The sequence below is a fragment of the Muscardinus avellanarius genome (genome assembly GCF_963383645.1).
Source record: "Muscardinus avellanarius genome assembly, chromosome: 2".
In the NCBI taxonomy this organism is placed as follows: domain Eukaryota; kingdom Metazoa; phylum Chordata; class Mammalia; order Rodentia; family Gliridae; genus Muscardinus; species Muscardinus avellanarius.
This window is the reverse complement of record NC_137787.1, coordinates 54,417,727-54,438,927: the sequence shown is the minus strand read 5'-3', so window position 1 is coordinate 54,438,927 and position 21,201 is coordinate 54,417,727. Positions and strand designations below refer to the sequence as shown.

At 37.3% G+C, this 21,201-nt stretch overlaps 1 protein-coding gene across 1 annotated transcript in view; it reads right to left on the bottom strand.

Moving 5' to 3' along the window:
• Positions 1-14,300: 14,300 nt before the first annotated feature.
• Positions 14,301-21,201, bottom strand: part of PDE1A (phosphodiesterase 1A) — a gene marked incomplete at its 3' end in the record, with an annotated part of 343,986 nt that continues 337,085 nt past the window's right edge. Inside the window, exon 15 of the mRNA XM_080688950.1 lies at positions 14,301-14,374. Coding sequence (XP_080545076.1) covers positions 14,301-14,374 — 74 coding nt within the window. The remainder of the gene's footprint in view (positions 14,375-21,201) is intronic.

Sequence of the window (21,201 nt, the reverse complement as noted above, 5' to 3'; positions counted from 1 at the left end):
TGTGAAACCAGGGAAGAGAATCTTATTGGAGGGTATGTGTTTGGTTTCCTTTTTTGAGAAACTGCTTTTGTTGTTTCTTGGTACACCTGGTCATCCAATAAACTGTTTTGTTTAGCTATCCAGGAAGTCTAAAAATTAGTTTGTGCTATTTTTCTTTGTGCTGATATTTTTCTCTTTAATGTTTGCAATAATTTTCCCCCAGATTGTCTACATGATATATCAACCAATAGGCAATAAAGGTGTTTATCTCTCTACCTATGTATCTACAGAGGCACATCAACCTTTATCTCGGGCTCGCTTGGTCTATTTTATCATCTCTATCTATACCTACAGCTCTGTAGTGCTTTTCCTCTCTGCAAGTAAGGGCATAGCTGCTGAAATCAATGACGTTATGATCTCTACTATGGGATGGCCGGTCTACTCTTTGCATGGAGCAAGCTCCCCATCATGTGGATGTTTAGAATACTGCCATTGAAGCTAAAGCCATGCCATATTTTTAAAAACAAGAACACTGTTAAATTTTAAAAGAAGGATGGAACTCTTGGTAGATTCTTATTTTTAAAGCTGATATCATTGCATGTTTTTTTTTCTGCACATCAGGTAATATTCTCATCACCTTACCCAGCCATTTCATGTAATTATTCCAACAATCCTATGAGATAGGTATCTTACTGTCTCTGCTTCATAGATGGGAGAATGAAGGCTTGCCCAAGACCACAGAGCCAATAGATAATAAAGTCCAGCATCGAACTGAGAGACAAATTCCACTCTTAGGTGAGAGTTTTCTTGCTTCAAGTCTTCCACATATAATGCAACAATAAATAATTACAACTGGATAAATAGAAAATAAAAATGTTAATGTGTGTTCATGGAGGGCCAGTAACGTGTCAGGCACTGTCCAGACTCTTTAAACATCTTTTATTATAATTATACCATTCTATCAATATCTTTATGGCTAGAGGCCAAGAAATGATCTACCAACCACCAGAGACTAAAGACTGAGGTCATTCACCCTCCTCATCCTGTGTGGTTCCCACTATTAATCATTGAGGCTGAAGGAAATCACTCGGGAGATGTGAGCTTTTCTCCTTAGCAAAGGTGACAGGATTCGCAGTCACGACTATATTTGAAGCAGCTGACCCTCTCCCCAAGGGTAGAGACAAGAGATACATGGAGAGAACTCGGTGTTTCTTCTGTTTAATTCAGGTTTGCTTTTAACATGCTATCAAGAATTAATTAGGAATTAATGCAGTCCCTTTTTGCACTGCATTGAGCAAAAAAAAGAATGGCTTTTGGGGATTCTATAAATCTACAGTGCTTCAAAAGTGAGTCTCAGCCGGGCGTGGTGGCGCACGCTTGTAATCACCGTGTTTGGGAGGCAGAGACAGGAGGATCGCACAAGTTCGAAGCCAGCCATGTGGTTTAAGAGACCCTGTTTCCAAAAATAAAATAAGTCTGGGAGTGTAGCCTGGAGCTGGAGGTAGAAGTGCTTCCAGGAACCCCAGTACCACCAAAAAAAAAAAAAGAGTCTCAGCTGGGCATGATGGTGCATGTTTGTAAACACAGTACTCGGGAGGCTAAGACAGGAGGATTATAGGTTTTGAGGCCACCTTCAGCAATTTAGCAAGAAACAGTTTCGAAGTACAAGAGTAACAAAAAGGGCTGCGGGTATAGATCAGAGGAACACCTGGGTTTAATCCACATTATCACCCCCAAGAAACCTGTTTGATTGAATTAACTGGTGATGTTATCTGCAAAGAATCATTTCAATCACATACCAGTCAGGACAAACAAGAATAAATGTCATCATTCACTTATTCACACTCATCCATTTAACCAGTATTTACCAAATACCCACGATGGGGAAGGCTCAACACGGCCTCGCCTTCAAACTCAGCGCCGAGTACCTGGTGCAGAAAATTACAATCTTTCCCATGGGGAGGGCTAACAGCAGAGAAGAGAGACTGAGAGTTTGTCCAGTGGACAAAAGCCTTGTGGAGAGCTGCGTGAGTGTGTGCTCAGAGGAAGGAGGCACAGTGACAGGGAGAGATGGCAATGAGGCTATGACAGGAACCCAGAACAGTGACTGCTGTGATGAAGGCTGCCAGGAGAAAGACAGTCTGGAGTGAGGAGATGAAGGTCTCTGTTTGCAGTGTTGGGGGTTGAGAACCTTTACTCTCAGCCCAGGGTTCATATAGTGAGATCCCCAGTCCAATGGGGTCGACTTCATTGAGTCCCCGCCCAGCTTACTGAGTAGGTTGAGCCCAGACACCTGTGACTGAGCAGCCCCCGCCCCCATCTGATGCAATGCAGAAGTGCTGAGCACCTGTGGGGCAGCCTGCCCTTCTTAACTGACCCTCTTCTGGGACCGAGTTGCAGGTGAGCCCACGGGCTCCTCAACCCCACTCAGGGCCAGGCAGCCGGGAGAAGCTAGAGCTCCTGAGGACCTCCGTTGCTGGCACCATCAGGTTTCTCCTTTACCCCAGGGAACAGGTTCTTTGACCTGGAGAAGGAGTTCTGTGTGTAGCGGGCCCAGGTCCAAAGTGGCCATGCAGCCTGCCTTCTCCCTCTCCCCACCCACTTAAGAACAGAATTTCTTTCTAAAATGGTTGTAAAAGAAGAAGCAAAAGGAGAGAAAAAGAAAACAAAACCAGAGGAGGCGATAAAACGTTGGATAAAAGGAAGTGGAGGAAGAGAAGAACCAGGGCAGGAGAAAGAGGAGAGACTGAATGGTATGTGTGTTGCTGTGAAGCCTAAAACATTCACTCCCCAAAGCTTATGCTTGCTTTCTCTCCCTCTTCCTCTTCCTCTCCCTCTTCCGTTTCTTTTTATCTCTCATTGTACTGGAGATTGAATCCAAGTTCTACCTCTGAAATAGACCCCAAATTCTACTTTTTACTTATTTTTAAATTCTAAAATAGGGTTTACTAAGTTGCTGAGGGTCTCATTAAGTTACTGATATGGGCCTTGAACCTGTGATCCTCCCGTCTGTCTCCCAAATACTGGAATTATAAGCATGAATCACTGTGCCTAGGTACTCTCTGACTCTGCAGGAAAACTTAATGACCTTTGATCTAGACCAGGAGAAACTGTTAAGAAAGGGAACAGTTTGTCTAGAGAATTAGTTAGGGAGACTTGACATAATAAAAGCATGCAGGAAAGAAAAACAGGAGCCTCTGGAAGCAGAGAAGCCAAACAGCTAACACAAGGTGGTAAAGGCAAACAGTGGCAATGCTCTTTGAATGGCAAGAAGAAACAGGTTTATTAGCTTATAGAAATTGTTCAATTTAAGTTGGCCCAAACACCATGCCATGGTAAGGTTTTCACTGATTAAGGAAATCAGATTATATCCAGTTCAGCAGTTTTGTGGGGCTTGATTTGATTTAGGTGTGTGTGTGTGTGTGTGTGTGTGTGTGTGTGTGTGTGTGTGTGTGTGTGTGTGTTACTGAAGATTGAACTCAGGGGTATTCTACTTCTAAGCTACATCCCCAGCTTTATTTTTAATTTGGAAGTGGAGTCTCATTAAGTTGCGAAGAGCCTCACTAAATTGCTGGGCTGGTTTTGAACCTGTGATTCTCCTGTCTCAGCCTCCCTGGTACTGGGATTACAGTCATGTGCCCCCATGCCCACTTCCCAATTTAGTTTTGAGAAAGTAGAATGGAGTTGAAGGCAGGAACATTGGAGCCAGAATGCCAAGCCTGCATCTTCCAGGATGGAAGACATTAAGCTTATCACTCTGCTCCCCATTTGTAAAACATTTTCATTATCAATAATATTTATTTCTTAGGGTTGCTGTCAGAATCAAATAAATTGGCATAGATTAGAAACTTAGAACTTATGAATTTGATAAACATTCACTATTTTATGCTCATATATATTTGTATCACATAGCCATGAACAAATGTGAATTCAAATGAATAAATCACAGTTAATACTTATTGAGTATAAAATGTCAGTAGGCAGTGAGTTTCTTACTGGTATCAATATATTTAATTCTCACAACAACCCCAAGAGGTAAATCCTGGAAGGCTTCAGAAATGGACAATTCACATCAACATATCAAATTCAACCCCAGATGGTTAAAGTGTGCTGTATGCAAGCTGTGTTACACTATGGGAGGAGAAAGTAACACTATAGAAACCCCCACCATCATGGAACCTTTTTACTTTGCAAGCTAAGTGAAAAATGCTATTTTTGAGTTTCTATGTAAAAAAGAATTGAAATTTGTTTAAAACCAAGAAATTGTATGCATATTAGCTTTGTAATAATATAAAAACGTTAGTAAAAAGCAAAGTGCTAAAGCCATTTGTTTCTGCATGCCAAAGGGAAATTTGTGATTTTAATTAGTGGAGCAGGAGTTAGAAAAAAGGAGTGGGGGAAAATTGAAATTTCTAATCTAAGACTTAAACTGAAGTCACTGAGTTTCATACACTCATACACATGCAAACACACATGCATAAATACACATATTAAAGTAAAATTAATTCAGGCTGAATACACAGAAAGCTTATTTCATAAACACAGTATTTTTCACTTGCTCAAAAGCATACAGTGTTACTCGTGAGCAAGTTGATTTTTAAAAATGAACTCTAATGTAGTTTAATGTCTTTCAGGATAAATATGTGAGAAAGTGGACATAATTTATTCTACACTTGGTAATAAGTTAGGAATAAGGTGGTTTGCAAAATAAAGTTGAAGGAGAAATAATTTTTCTTTAATATCCATATATTTTGGGGAAAAAAGTTCAATTATTTTCTTTTGGGGAGGAGTTTATGGTTTTTTTTTTGTTTTGTTTTCGGCACTGGGGATGGAACCCAGGGGCATTCTACTTGCAAGCTATACCTCCAGCCCTAGTTTTTATTCTTTATTTTGAAACAGAGTCTCACTGAGTTGCAAAGGGCCGCCCTAAGTAGCTGAGGTTGACCCTGAACTGAGATTCTCCTGTCTCAGCCTACCAAGTGCTGGGATTACAAGTGTGCACCACCATGCCCTGCTACTTTATGTATTTTTTAAAAGATAATTGAGCCAGAGTGGTGGCGCAGGCTTGTAATCTCTGCGCTTGGGAGGCAGAGACAGTAGGAATTGTGCAGGTTTGAAGCCAGCCTCGCTGGCTTAAGAGACCCTGTTTCCAAATAAAAAGTATAAAGTAGGTCTGGGAGTGTAGCCCAGAGGTAGATGGGTTTCCAGGAACCCCAGTACCACCAAAGGAAATAAAAAAGAAGATAATTGAAAGGGCAGTGCATGCATATGCACAAACACACTTGTTTTTGTACAAATTTTACTAGCTATAAATCTTTATAATATTAAATTTGTCTTCCTGATGTATTTGCCTCAGCTATATTTATTTCAAGATACAATATTATTTAGTGCCTGTTTTTATTCATCTTCCAGAAGTTTATCAAATGTGCCTTTGCTCTCTTGCCATTTTAAAATTCACAGTTACAGCACCTGGATTAACATCTTAGCCCCTTTTTATATCTCCGCCCAAGCTTTCTTCTCCTTTTTCCTACCTATAAGCATCTGACTTCAGAATAGACTGATACATGTTAGACTCTGTGCTCTGAAAGTAAGAAATTTCCAGAGGGGTGCTGTGGCCACATCTATAGGGCTTTGTTTACCAGCCTTTTCTTACAGAAAAACTGAATGTCGTGTTTCTCATCCAGTTAGAGAAATCAACAGGTCCTGCAGGTCAGAGGAGAGACATGAGAGTCCCATGCAAGGCTACACCCTTTTCAACATGGAAATCTTCAATGAAAAAAAAAAAAAACCCATAAGAGGCAATTGCAGATCACTGTCTTGGTTGGCTTATAATGGGACATAAACATGACACTTGAAAAAGAAAATTGTAGCATGTGCAGGGTCAAGGAAGATGGTTCCATGCAGAAGAATTTTTCCAACCACCCAAAGCCATTTCACCTTTGGTAAGCCAATGGATTGGGTTATTCCTCTCATTGTCCCTTTAAACAACTCCTTCTGCCTACTCAGGCCTCCCTCAGTAGCACTAACATGTCCCTTCCCCCTCACTCCAGCCCCTACCCAATAGTGCTGGCAAATAAAACATAGGATAAAGCCTTCTAGGCATCCATCCTAAATAATCTCCCTGTTTTCTGTTTGCTTACATTTTTTCTTGTATTTTGTTTCCTAACTCATGGCACTTGCTGTAAACCCTCTTTCTTTTACCCTAGGCAGGACAGTTCTCAAGCTTCATCCCACACGTATGTTCCAAGCCTGTTTTCCATGATGTCTTTATCCTACAGTTTACCTCTCTTGGATAATAATGGAAGCACATCAGCTGTTTTGAGGTTAATTAGTCATGTGTTTTCGCTTGTGAAGGGTAGGGTTGGCCTTTGCATACTGCATAATTCAGTTGTGGTACTTAACAGGCCAAGGAGAGCAGGATACATTGCATTGATGCCTTTTTTTCTTTCCATCCCAGTACCTGGGGATGGAACCCAGGGGCCTTCTACCTCTGGATTACACTCCAAGACCTATTTTTTATTTTATTTGGAAACAGAGTCTCACTGAGTTACTGAGAGCCTCACTAAGTAGCTGAGGCTATCTTTGACCCTGCACAATCCTCCTGTCTCAGCCTCCCAAGTACTGGGATTACAAGTGTGCACAACCATCCCCAGCTCAGTATTGATGACTTTTGTAGAGTTTTTCTAAGAATTTTTGCTGTGAAAGCCAAATGGTTCAACAGTCTTTTTCCCCAAAAGCTTCCTGATTCCTCCTCTAATTATTCCAATAAGAAATTACATTTCTTTCTTTTTGTGTGGGACTGGGGATTGAACTCGGGTGTTCTACCTCTGAGTTACAGCCCTATTTCTATTTTTCATTTAAAAACAGGGTCTAAGTTGCTGAGGCAGCTTCGAACCTGTGATCCTTTTGTCTCAGCCTCCCAAGTACTGGGATTGCGGGTGTGTTACTACTGCACCCAGCTGGGAATCACATTTCACTAATACAGATATGTACACTGTATTAAAAGTCATAAGAACCTGGACAGGTGGCTTTGGTTCCATGGTGTGTGTTGATGGACTTGAAGTGGTACAGGGACTCCAAAGGCATTTATTAAGCACCTCTAGTTGGAATAAAATAAATCCTGTATTTAAATGCTTAGAAGGTGATTTTTGTTGTTTCCAGTGCTAGGGATGAAGCCCAGGCCTTGCAATGCTTGGTAAGCATTCTACCATTGAGTTATACCCTGAGCCCTTCATAGGTGTTTTAGAATTACCTGCACTGTATTTCATTACTATTTACAACACTGATATATAGATTAATAACCCAACTCTTGACTTAAAATTCAAATTCTAGTTTGTAAGTCTGGATGGGGCCAGACTAAGATTATATATTAAGTTTCCAGGTGTGGAGTATTCATTGAGTAGTGAGGGTGTGGATTGAATGCCAGTGGCTATTGTAAAAGTACATTTTATGGTCAAATACTAAGCATAATAAATATTTCCCCTATCCCTGAATATTCAAAGGCACCTTGTCTATAGTGATACAGGTTTAATTAATCACCAAAGCACACACCATTCTGCTGTTGGTCACTGGACATTATGTTCTCTCAAGAGTGGTAGATTTTAGGGATCCATGCCTGCAAATGAAATAGAGTAGAAAAGGAAGGTAATGGGCATGGTGGGTGGAGAAGACCAGAAGATGCATCCTTCCCTGGGGCCAGAGACAGTGTTGTCTACTGGGTTAGCTTTGAATTTATTTATACTTTTATTGGTGTATTATAATTATACATCATAGTGAGATTCAAAGTGATACACATATGCACACAATTCTTGGTGTGTTTCCTTTCATATTCTACCCCACTACCCCATCCCTTTTCATACATGTTAGTAAGGCTAGCAATGACGTCTTCATATGTGGACGTGACATTATTTGAATTGCTTTCTTCATCAGTTATTCCTTTCCTTCTCCCCCGCCTCCTCCCTTAATCCTTTCTCTATTCTACTTTCTCCTCATTTTTCTGAAATCCCTTGTTATAGTCAGATATAGAATTTCCTATCAAGAGCTCAAGGTTGATAGAGTTAAGTCATGAGGGTTATAATCTCATCAGTAGATAGAGCAATTAAGATGGATTTATCTGAGTGGTAACCTAGGCCAGTGGGTATAGCTGGAAAAAAAAAAAGTGGGTCCTGGGGGGTGTGGCCTTCGGAATTATTCTTGTGTCTTGAAATCCCCTTGCTTGCTTGGTCTTTCTGCTTCTGGTCTCCATGATGTGAGAGCAGAGCTGTGCTCTTTCTACTCTTCCCACTGCCATGCCCTGAACCTGGAATCTCAAAAAAAAAAAACTGTGAGCAAATCTTCTTTTCTACATTGTATGATCAGTGATTTTGGATTATAACAGTGAGAATGTTGGTCAAGACAACCCTGTTGTTTCCTATTTCCTTTATAGCTTCCACATATGAGAGAAAATATACAACCCTTGACTTTCTTTATTGACTAGTCTCACTTAGCATAAAATTCTCTAGTTATACTCAGTTTTTGACTGATTTTAAGAGTCAGACTTCCCTAGACTTCAGATCTAAGCTCCTCTACTTACTGGCTACATGATCTTACAAAAATTATTTTTTCTTTTGTATATGTCTCATTTATAGATGAGAATCATAATGTCTTAATTAAAGGAGTAAGCAATGAAAAAATATAATGCAGTAGTAAAACCATAAAAAACTTGAAAAATTAGATAACTAGAGTTGGATAAAATTGTAGCAGTATGGGACACAAAGGAAGCTCTTCAACCTTCAAAAATGTTAAACAAAATAAGAAATTTCCTATGTTAGTACAGGATAAAAAGCTCTAAATGGAGTTTAAGGGTGCAAGTATGCCTATATCTAGTATTTGTCTGTTAAGTACTTAGAATTCCCTGCAAGGAAATAACAAGCAGAATATTAGTAGTTATTCATTTTTCACCAAAATATACATTTTCTATGTTGTACTAAATGACGGATAAGCTTTGCAGTATTTAGAAAAGCAATTTAGAAAGTTTAATATAGGAAATAGGTGTTTTATATCTATGTCTCTACATCAAAGTAACCCTTTAAAGGCTTTTTGCTATTAGGTCAAAACTTATATGTAATCATACTTAAAAGTAAAAAATTCAATGAATTGTCCTGATTGTGATGATTGGCAAGGTTTCCCATTTTCATCTGGAATGTGTTGGTATCATGGAGACACAGCCCATTTGATGTGTATCACCAGACAGTAGATGGTGATGCACACTATCTGCTCTCTGTTCACTTCCCTGAATCTGACGGGGTCTTCACTTTGACCTGACATCCTTGTGCATATTTATTATTCTCCAGTGTTCCCTTATTCACACAGCATTTTCACAGAGCTTTCCCTTCTTCTGTGCTGCTGACTTGACCCACACAGATGTAGTAAAACAAACAAACAAACAAAAAACCAGGTCTTTGATGCTAGAGAACTAGAACCAAATCCATCGTAGAGTCTGCCACTGAAAGCCTTGGTGGCTTGGACGAGAGCCTTTTTCTGATGCTTGGTTTCCTTTAAGATTATCAGTACCACTTTGCTACATTACTGTGATATTTTCCAAGTCTTTATATGGAGGCCACACAAAAAAATAGCAATGACTATGAGATTTCATCATAATTTGTTATTTGTCAACTTAGATACCACCCATTATGTCTTTTTGAAATCCCTGAAAGTGGAAGCTGATTTTACCTCCTGTAATATCCACAGATGTATTCTTATTTATAACTGCTTAGTTTTATATGTACATTCTATAAGACTTAAAGTGTCTAGAGGAAAGATTTAAATTTTAATATTTATAAATGCATCATGCTTCTAGAGAGGAGTTTGCAAATAATGGTGACATATTAAGGAATATTTCCTTAATGGGGTACAGTGGCTTTCTGAGAAAACTCATATATATTTTTGACTCAATCTATTTCTGTTTTTCCCCAGTCTCTCCAACTTTTCAATGCTCCACCAAATTGAATTACACCAAATACCAAATGTGTCATGATATTTTCCGTCAAATAGGATTTATTTAGCAATCATGTATAATAGGAAATACAGAGGATTACAGCAGAATAAAAATACAAGAATTGTAGTCTGTCATGTTGAAAATTAAATAAAAGAGGTTTTGGTTAAATGAAAAGGCATATGGACTTTCAAGATAGATATGTTGAGTAGCTGGGGATAAAAATACAAAGCAGGTCATTCAGGGTACAGCAGTGTGACTCCTCGTCCCCTCTTTCGGAATGGACTCAACACCAAAGTTTTCAGAATAGATGAACATAGGTAACTTCTAGTCTGACTTCCTGGTGATTCATGCCAAATGTAGCTGTTCTTCAGGGAATGAGAGAAAAGGAAGGAAAATAAAACAGCAAAAACGCAGAGCAGAATGTGGGAGGTAGAAAGAGAAGAGGAAGATTAGGAACAGAACAAGTGTATCAAGCATTGTGACCACTCTTCTGAAGAAGTGTCTCTTCCCCACTCTCTGCCAGTTCAGCTACAGTGCCTTGTAAGTCACAGAACCTGGACAATTAAGCTGAAGTCCATACCTAGAAATTGATGAATTCCTTATGACCCTTTATTTTAATAACTTTATTTTTAATAACAAAGCATAGTGATCTTAAAGTACAAATAGGAAAAAGTGGGTATGTTTCCTATGCCATTTGAGAAGTAGTATTTCAATTTACTCCTCCCTTAACAGCCTATAGTTTTTTCTGAAAGACAACTGGCTCAAATAGAAACAATAGTTATTAGACCTTTCAGGCAATCAGATTCTATATTAAGCACAGGATATTTCTAGTCAGTAAGTAGTTTGTTTTCAAATAAAAAGACATCGAAAACAATAGTTACAATTTCTCCATAAATAGAAATAAAAAGTCTATTTTTAAAGGAAAAAGTCACCATGATGTACATTTCTATAAAGTCTCCCCCAACACATTATAATAGATCAATCTTTACTGCTTACATTTAAAATATCAGTTGCATTATAATGTCGTCTATGATACAATTCATTTATTTAGCTGTGTTCTGCACATGATTCAGATGAAACTAAACCTATAAGCAAGGAACTTATTCACAGAACATTTAGAAGTTTTTATACAGTCTGCACACAATATATCTTACAATGATGCATACTAAATATGCATAGAGAATATGGCTTACACATTTAAAGAGATCTAAGTCATGAGTTATAAAATCTCAAGACTTGGGCTTAAAAGCTTCTGATTGTATCCATTTTTAAAATATTGCTTAGCATGTGGATGCTGGGGGGTAAGCGGGTGCAACAGGCAACTCGTTAGAATGGACGGACCCTCCTTCACATCATTTGATTGATAGCTGTTCTTGATTCTTTCCATCCAATTTCCACTTTCTACTAAAGCAAATTCACTTAAGCTCAAAATTATCAAAATGTTTGTACAGTGAAAAGCTACAACACCTAATTGTGCTTGACCTTTCTTGTCAGCTAATAACAAATAAAGGCAGTTCTTCGGATTAAAGAAAAGGCCTTGCACATGCTCAGGCAAAACACGACAATGAAGCAGGACTTCCAAAGGTTGCAGTTTGTTCTGTTTAGGAAAATACCTGTACAGAAAAAATGTGGGCTTCCATTTCCGTGGAGAATTTTAAGCGCGCGCACCATACACACACACACACACACACACACACACACACACCCCACACACACTTGTCTCTTATTTCTTGGCCTGTGAATTATTTTGTTACATCCTGATGGGGTCAACACCCCAGAGGCGCATTCCATCCTCCCTTTAAGCACAGGTCTGCAACAATGACTGATGCCCCTTGTTATCATTGGGAACTGTTGGCAATGTGACTTGTGGCCACGCCTGTATAGGTGAGGCATTCCTGCTTTGATGTGGGCTGGATGAGGGCTGGTCCGCTGTTTGCAGGGGAAGGTTGCGCCTTCACTTCCCAGCTGGAGTATTTCAAGGAAGTCTTCATCATCATGGGGCTGCTGGGCCATACCTAGGATGCTCCCTCCTTGCCTCCGGCCTGCACCTGCAGCTTTGAGCAACCTCAGTTCTCATTTGGTTCCCATGCATTGAAAACAGAAGAGTGATCTAAATAGTCTGTTTCCCAGCACGGCAAAAAAATATTTTTCCGTATTTTTTTTTTACTTTAATTTTACTTAAGACTGAAAAATATGTAGTTACCGGACTCTGAGACAGTGCAAGAAACATTTAAAAATGTTTCTGCTTCTGCACATGTGTCGTATTATTACGATTAAAGTGATAAAATTGTTAAGTTGAAAGTGATAAAAATTTACAACCGTCCAACTTTTGACTTAAAATTTCTCTGGCTTGATTGAAGAAGGCCATATTGTGGAGAAAAAAAATGGCAGAAGCACTGGTCAAAAACTGGTAACAACTTGAGGATACTTATTTGGCCAGTTACTGGCCTAAAATTTATGTTTTTATTTTTTATATGAGAATCCATTAAAATGGCCTGATCCGATTATATATTGAAAAGGAATATAGCTTTGTGGAAAGTTGAGGATTTAGGATGTTTTTAGTGTTGATTTCATTATCCTGAAATAAAAATAAAATGAAAATGAAGATCAGAGCAAAGTTGGGGCACACAGTTGGGTAGATGTGGATCAGGGATTACAAGATTTAGTTAAGCAGGAGGAATATACTTAAGAGGACTACTGTATAATGCGGTGACTGATTAATAATAATATAGTGTAATAAAAATTTCTAAAAATAGATCTTAGGTATTCTTACCATATAACACTAAGTTTGTGAGGTTATTCACATGCTAATTTATTTTGATTTAACCATTCCATGAGGTATTCGTATTTCAAAACATATTTTATGTGATAAATATGTACAATTTTTGCCAGTTAAAAATAAATAAGGAAAATAGAGATCACTAGTAATATGTATGCATGGACTCTGTTTGAAAGCTCCATATTGGACTTTATAGGCTTCACTAAAAATAAGGGATGTATCTATATATAACAGATACTGGTTTTATGTCATTTGGAATTCATATTTCTATTTCTGCTATGTGTGCATGTGTGTGTGTGTTTGTATGTTTCAACCTCAATGAAAACTTTTTCACACATTGAATGACTATTTTACAAATATACTGGTAATCTGTATTCCCTACACACAATTTTTGGAAAACATACATAAATATTCCAGTTTCATATAACAAATGTTTAGGAAATGTTGTTCCTAAAGTATTGCTATATAATGTACACTGGCTTGAAAATATTCTACGGAAAGAAATATTGACTAATTTTTATTTACTCAGTTTACTTAGAGGGTATTTGTCAACAAAACCCTTTGTTACTTAAAACATTCCATTTGTTTTTCTTAACTATACTTCAGGAGCTCTATCCTATGTCATCAGGACCCAAGGACTTTCCCGAAATGACTATGGGCTCCTATGGTAATAAATGTATGACTTAGATGAAGTATAGAGGAAATGTAGCTAATATGACATAATATAAAATTATTAAATATTATTGTTTCTCAGATGCCAACATAAAGAATCAGATCCACTAATCATGGAACTTTTAAAAGTCTAATTGAGATATGTAAGAATCAGGCAGAATACTGAAGAAGAAATTATCTTTTCCCGTCTTAGCCTTCCAAGTACTGGGATTATAGGCTTGTACGTATCTCAATTAGACTTTTAAAAATTCCCCTCTGGGACTTAGTAAGACCCTGTTTCAAAATAAAGAATAAAAAACTGGAATTGTAACTCAGAGATAGAATGCCCCTGAGTTCAATCCCCTGTACCAAAATAAAATAGATAAAATTAAAAATTCAAGGCATCACTCCCATAATTAATACTTTGGTAGACTAAAAGCAAGCCCAAGAAGCTGCATTTTTAAGAGAAACACTAATACACATATCCACAGGTTTTAATGAACATGATATTCGTTTCATAGCTGATACTTGCTTTATTTTTAGCAGCAGGTATAAACATTCATATTTCCTCCATAAAAATAAAGCAGAAATCAGTGTGTAAAATATTTTCTACATGGATTAGAAAAAGAAATGAGCAATTCCCATAGAATATAGCATATTAATTAAAAAACTAAAATTTAGTTTCAGTAATGTAATTTTTTGATGATATTTAAAATTTACCTGTTAAGGTTTTGCCTCAGAAGACTGAAGATAGGAAGTTTATTTTTTAAAAAAGAATCTAGGATGGCATTAAAATAAAACACCTTTGTCTCTTAAGTTATTCTACAAATCATTTTACAAGGCAGTTTTCTTATCTAAAAACATGGAATTACCTCTTGCATTTAAAATGACAGAAGCCTTTAATGTGTTCCAGGCCTACGGGTGTGTATCATCACGTTTTCCTTCCGCATTTACTAAGTCTTCTGAGTTCTTAAGAAGATCAGTTTCACCTAAAAAGAAATAATAATATATAAAATAAAATTGGCCTTTGAAAAAACCTAGTAAGTTCAAGAGATGGAAACAATTTGTAAAATGTTGAAGACTGGGTTTTACAATGGATTTTGTAGTATGTTTCTCCAAAGTACCAAAAATTTTCTTTTTAGCCTGTAGATTTATAGAGCATGACAACATCTTCTGGTGATTATTTATCTTTTGAAGTTGGAATTTAATCTGGATATATGGAAATGAAATAGATGAGATATAAACATCTATTAAGTCACATGTACAAATTAGTTACACGTTTTTCCTGAATATTTTAACTGATACAAATTCTTTTAAGTATACCGTCTTTTCACTACATACTGATTAGTTGGTATGAATTTAAAACAAATTAGTATTAATATAAGAGATTAGTAATGTTTAAGATAAAGTAATCTCCTGAAACAATTATTTCATGGGCTATATAATTTTGAGTCCCTTGACTTTTATATGAACTTTGAAAAAAATACAACAGCAGGGAAAATAACCAACTACCTCTGGAAACTATGTAAAGAATTGATCAGAAATAGAATTTCAAAGCAAAAAGTAAAAGTCTTATTACACAAGATACAAAGTGAACAAAATTAACTTACTGAGTCAATTACTCAAAATGCCTTAATAGTTCAGTAAATATTCACATGATGGAATGCTTTTTCTGTCTGAAGTTTGTCTGAAGATGTTTTAAACAGAAGTTTTGCATCAGTTAACTCTTAAATTATTCTTTCAATGTATATTGTAAAACTATCTACTCAGTTGCACTGGGTTTTTATTGAACTTATACATATCGTGAGTATTTAGAGTTCTATCAAAGACTATCACAAAGCAAGTGCATGCCCTCTTTTATTGCTTCTTTAAAAAATAGTCCATGGGGGAAACTTATCTTACATTTCATGATCAAAATCTCAGGTAGTTGCATTATTTTTCTGATTATTGTTAGGCAATAAAAATTATCCTGTGATCATATTAAGTTGTCAGTGTCTCTACTCAGACATTAGAGGACCTAGTCACCAGTCATACACAACAGTCACCTAATGAAGAAAATAATTTTCCCCCTTGAATTTTTTACAGAACCCAGAAAAAGCATGTATGTTTTCTTCATTTCTTGTTTCTTCTTCTCCAAATAGTAGTGATTTGGGGCTTCTGAGATGAGACCAGGGAGAGAAGGCTGAGAGGAAGAGCCAAGTTCCCACTTGACCTGCTCTAGGCCAACTTCGCTTTCCCTTCACCCACCAGGTGTGCAGAGACAAGATTTTATCCCCCTGAGCATTCATGAGCTCTTCAGGGACTTGCCAAGGATCATGGCTAGAAACTTCTCACTAGCTTGCTTGGGGCAGGGGAGTTTGGTTTCCTGCGATGTCTACAGTGCCCAGAAATGTGCAGGGACACTTCCAGCTTCTGTCTGCTGAGGCCGCTTCACCCTTCCAAATGCAACTGGGCACATCGGGCTCACAGGAGACCCTTCTGATGCAATTAATTGCCATAAGCTATTTGAGGAAAGGCTGAAACCTGCATAGTCAGTCTCCTCTCCATGTGTTTCCCTGTCCCATCTAGCTCTTCGGGTCTCTCAGGTAGGAATTAGATTCTATTCTCAATGTCCCCATTAACTTCAAGCTCTCCCATATACCTACTAAAGATATTTTCCTTTGATTTAGGGTGAGCAAGGAATCACTTTTACATTTTTTTCAATAGCCGGGACCTTTTGATGAAATATCCCTCATAAATCCTTTTCCAACTTTCAGCAACTGATCTTTTATTGGATTAACTGAATAAGGGCTTAAAGCATTTTGTAATGGATTTTTTTAAATCTTCTTTGAAATTCCTATCTCACAACTCCGTTTTCTGACATTTATCATCTTGGAGTCTTGGTTTAAACTTTTTAGTTAATATCCTGTTAAGAACAGAATAGTCTGGATTAGAACAGAAGAGCATGACAAGAATAGGCTAAAAGAAAAAGAAAAACAGAGGTATTAATTAGTTCAGTGATTCAAAAAGTTTTGAGAAAACTTTTTACAATGGGTAAAGTACACTATGATTTATCTACCACCAAATATTTTTTGTTCAGCGAATAAAAATCTCACCAGTAAAGAAAGAGTGGAAGAGAAACAAAATAATAAAATAATGATATGGCATTTACAAAATACAAATACACTAAGAAGTTAGACATTCAATTAGAAAATCAATAAATACTAAGATTTACTCAAGCATTTTCAGCACTAAAAACGTATCTTTTCTTCAAGACTGTAGCATTCTAGTTGATTTCAAGGGCACATACACAACATTACCAGGCAATTTTATGGAAACCAGATTGCCTAGGAAAATACTGAGGTAGAGTCCTCAGGAAACCCAAATCACTTTACTTGTAGTTAATTAATCTTTAGTTGCAGAAGTCTTTGCAATTAACTTGGGTAATATTACTTGTAAGTTGATTTTGGTCCTTCATAAAAATGAAAGTCATAATTTTGACATATCGTTCTGCCAGAAAAGAGAAAATGACTTACAGTGTTCAACCCATTAAAGATCATTTTAGATGACCTTCATAGCTCAAGGGAGGGGGATGTCTATATAAAAGACTTTGAGAAACATCCATATAATCTGAGGTTCCAAACATTTTTGAAACATGGGACCCACTTGTTGTCTGCTCAAACCAGCGATCTTTTCTAAATAAAATATATAAATAAAAAACATATGACTCAAAGGATTCCACTTATATTAAATATGGCTATCAACATATTTAATTGAAGCTGGTGATGTGCTATGGTAATAAATGTGTTTCTTCACTAATACTTTAAATAATAAGGTCTAACTGCAAGTCTTCTAGCTATGCAATTTTGAAATAATGATATCAAATGATACTCCAAGATACTTCCATTAAATGTATTGTGAAAATAACTGATTCCCACTGATAACAAATGTTAATGTTTAGTGTTACCTGTAAAGGATGGGCCTGCTAAATTTCAGTTAAAAGCTAGTAAAAAAGAAAACAACAGCAACCTCAAAACTCCTCCTCTCCAAGTACATAGTACCTATCTATATAACCCTAGGTTGAAACTTTTGCTTTAATCTCACTTCATTTTCAGGTAAAAAAGCAAGCTGACACTAATTAAGTGATTTCTTCCAATGCACACCATAATAGACAACCTGAGATCAAAGTAGTAGGCTTCTAATTCAATAAGACCAGTAAAAAAATAAACCTGGAATTTCATTTTACTGAAGGGATGTGCAAGCTCACATATTTAGAATGTCACTCCTTAGTAAAGAATAGGGTTTTATTCAAAACAAATGCAGAAGAATTTGTTAGCCAGGATAAAGGTGATGAAGGAAGACAGCCCCGAGAGTTCTTATCACTCAGAGACCTTTCATTGCCCATCCCAACCATTTTCAAAATTTCACACTTAAAAAAAGCAATTTACAGACATGATTGAAACACTGTGGCTTTGCTTTATAAACATTCAGCAGAAAGCTAAGAGAGAAGGGTGATTATGGGAGCAGTAGACTTACCAAAACAAACAAACAAACAAACCCTCTATATTTAACCAATTCAGGCTCCTATACTGCAATTTTAGCTGCCCTGCATTATATTAGAATTGTAGCATGTCATTTGCAGGTGATGTAAATGATACTTGTAGGAATAAGACAAGAGACACTATCAAGGGAACATTAATGGTTCCAGCTCTCCAATCTTGGTATTATTGACTATTTAAGAATAATGTTAGGCCGGGCATGGTGGTGCACACTGTAATCCCCGCGCTTGGGAGGCAGAGACAGGAGGATCACGCAGGTTCGAAGCCAGCTGTGCCCGCTGGCTTAGGAGACCCTGTTTCCAAATAAAAATGTAAAAATAGGTCTGGGAGTGTAGCCCGGAGGTAGAAGGGCTTCCAGGAAACCCAGTACCACCAAAAAAAAAAAAAAAAAAAGAAAGAAAAAAGAATGTTAGGATGAATTATTATATAACTGAAAAACTAACAACAATCACCAACACCTTGTGAACACCTGCTAGGCAGCAGGCTCCACATGCTCATTCATGGACTTCCCTCAGAGCGGCCCTGTGAGGTGGGCTCACCACCTGTGGAAACTGGTCCGTGGAACTTGAGTCATCTACCCAACCTCAGCGCTAGGCAGCCAGCTCCCTCCAGCATGGTCAGCCAGAATCTGGATCTCTGGCTCCATTCCCCAGGCTGCACACAGCACCCTACCTTCCTCTCCTGCCGTCTCCATGTGCCACCTGTGCTCTTGCTCACCTCCCGTCCTCTTCTGGACTAGCTTCAGATCTTATTCTCTTTAAAAAATTAGTTTTGTCCTAAGTAGTAATCCCCCCAAAGAAATAATGTGCTTTGTGTAGTTTTCAAATACAGAAAATTAATAATTATCAAAGATCATTCTTCCATAGAAATAAAAACAGAATAATTGATTCAATAGTTCGTGTTGCACTACCTATTTTTAATTTGCCTAATTCAGCAACCTCTGTGTGTCCGTGGACAAACCGCCACTATGTTTTCCATCTCAAATGCAAGGAACAAGTGATCAGAATTGACTGCTCTAAGGCCTCGTAGCCTGAATGGGTAACTTTCCAGTTAATTTTTCCACATTTAACAACAATGGCAAGTAGTACTTTTGAAATGTATGGCACAAAATTGGTTTGCAGTCTTTTCAACAGAAACATGAGTTCAGAGCTACCCCTCATTCTTATTTGTTCATGGAAAAGGTATTATCTTTGCTATGTATAGCAGTATTTCCTCAAGCTGTTACATCTGTAGGTTGCTTCAGTTTTATTTTGGTCCATATGTAGTTTATGTTGCAAAAAAGTAGAATGAATTGATGATCAAAGATTAAAGTGATGGTCATTAGAGAAGTAGGTATAACAGAGCTTCAGATTCTGATTGGTGTTTTGGCATCCCTAGGATATAACTTGCCTTGCACATGAGGAATAGGAACTTTTTCAAAACCAAAGAAAATGCTCTCCCTCTTTATTTTTTTTTTTTTTTACAGTACTGGGGATGGAACCCAGGGACATTTTACCTGTAAATGACACCCCAAGCCTTATTTTTTAGTCGTTTGATTTTCGAAATAGAGTCTCACTGAGTTGCAAAGGGCCTTGCTAAGTAGCTGAGGCTGTCCATGAACCAAGATCCTCTGACCTCAACTTCCTGAATGCTGGGATTACAAGCCCGTGCCACCACACCCAGTTTCTCCCTTTTTTTTTTTGTTCCTAACCTAAATGCATTTGAAGAAATAGCTCCATGATTTTTGTCTTTTACTTTGCAGTGTTCCTGAATGTAACAGGAAGAAAAGGACCACTGGACAGAAGGAGAAGGTAAGGCGCTAAAACAAACTCCACCAACATCCCCAACATGCTAACCTTGACCTGTAAAGTTGGCAAAGTCTTAGCTTATTTCATAAATGTTTATATAACACACATCTAGAAATAGCTAAATATTTTGAGGTTCATTAATGCAAAATAAAAACATTTAATTTTGTGAGAAACATCAATCTATATCATTGAGAATAAATCCATATACTCAATGCATATGTGTTAAGCATATGAGTTCTGCAGGTGATCTGTGGAATATATGTTCATTGGCCAATCAGTAAAATGTTAGTCAAGTTGGAGGGATAACATCATATCAAACAGCCAGAAATCATAATGTTTAAGTGTCACTGGAAATAAAGTATTTAAATGATGCGGGAGGTAGTTGAACTCATTCCCTCAAAGAGTTCATTTCTAAAATTGGGTCTACAGAATGTATAAATTTTGGTGGTATGCAGATAAAAATAGTTTCTTTGTTCTGTTTTTGTACTGAGGATTTAACCCAGGGGTGTTCTACCTCTGAACCCCCATTTTAAAATTTTGAAATAGGGTCTTGCTAAGTTGTTGAAGGATTAAGTTGCTGAGGCTGGTCTCTAAACTGCAATCCTCCTGTCTCACTCAAAAGTACTGAGATCATAGGTGTGTGTCATTGGACCTGGCTTAGATAAGAATACATTCTTAATGAGGAAGAGAAGGTTGAGGTAGTGAGGGGATACAGTCTGAGCAAAGGCAGGAGTTTGGAAGGAAGGTACACCAAGGAGTCCCATCCCCACTGGCTGAAGTGACAGTTTCTCCAATAGAGTGGTCATTCTTTTAAAGGAAAGCTATAATACTTACTAAAACGATACTAAATATTATTCCTGGAAGAGAGCTATGTAATTGGATCACATATCTTTAAAAAGAAAAACAGGTTTGGATGACAGGAAGGAAGATTATAAATAAGAATATTGATTATTTAAAAAAATAGAGTGGCAACAAGCAGGAAAGGCTGGGGCACTGAAGCTAAGACCATTCAGATCTCCCTGGACCTCTTATGAAAAGTGGCCCCAGCCGGCCATGAGTAGCATGAGATTTGGCTCTTGGAGTCAATTTGATGGAGAGGTAACTACAGGGCTTCTCTAATTTTTAATTCAGGATAAAAGGATGAGATGAAAATTGACTCTGAGAGATGTGTCAAAAGTTTGTATTATCTGTATCTTTTATAAATAAGAAAGAATACATATAGAATGTTGATTTTAAGTATTATGCATTTAAGCCAAATTCTAAAGTTGAAACTTGGAAAAATTATAAAATGACAGAAATATTTGGGCTGAATTTTGAGTATTCTGAATGATGTGTCCAGGTGAATCCAAATTTCTATTTAAAGTTGGATTGAGAAAGCAAACAAACACAAACCTTCAGTGATTTTAGTAAAAATCAGTTTAAGTATGTCACTACATAAATCTACTTCTCTGCCTCAGTAGAGATTACTAAATACAATTGAATCTTTTATGA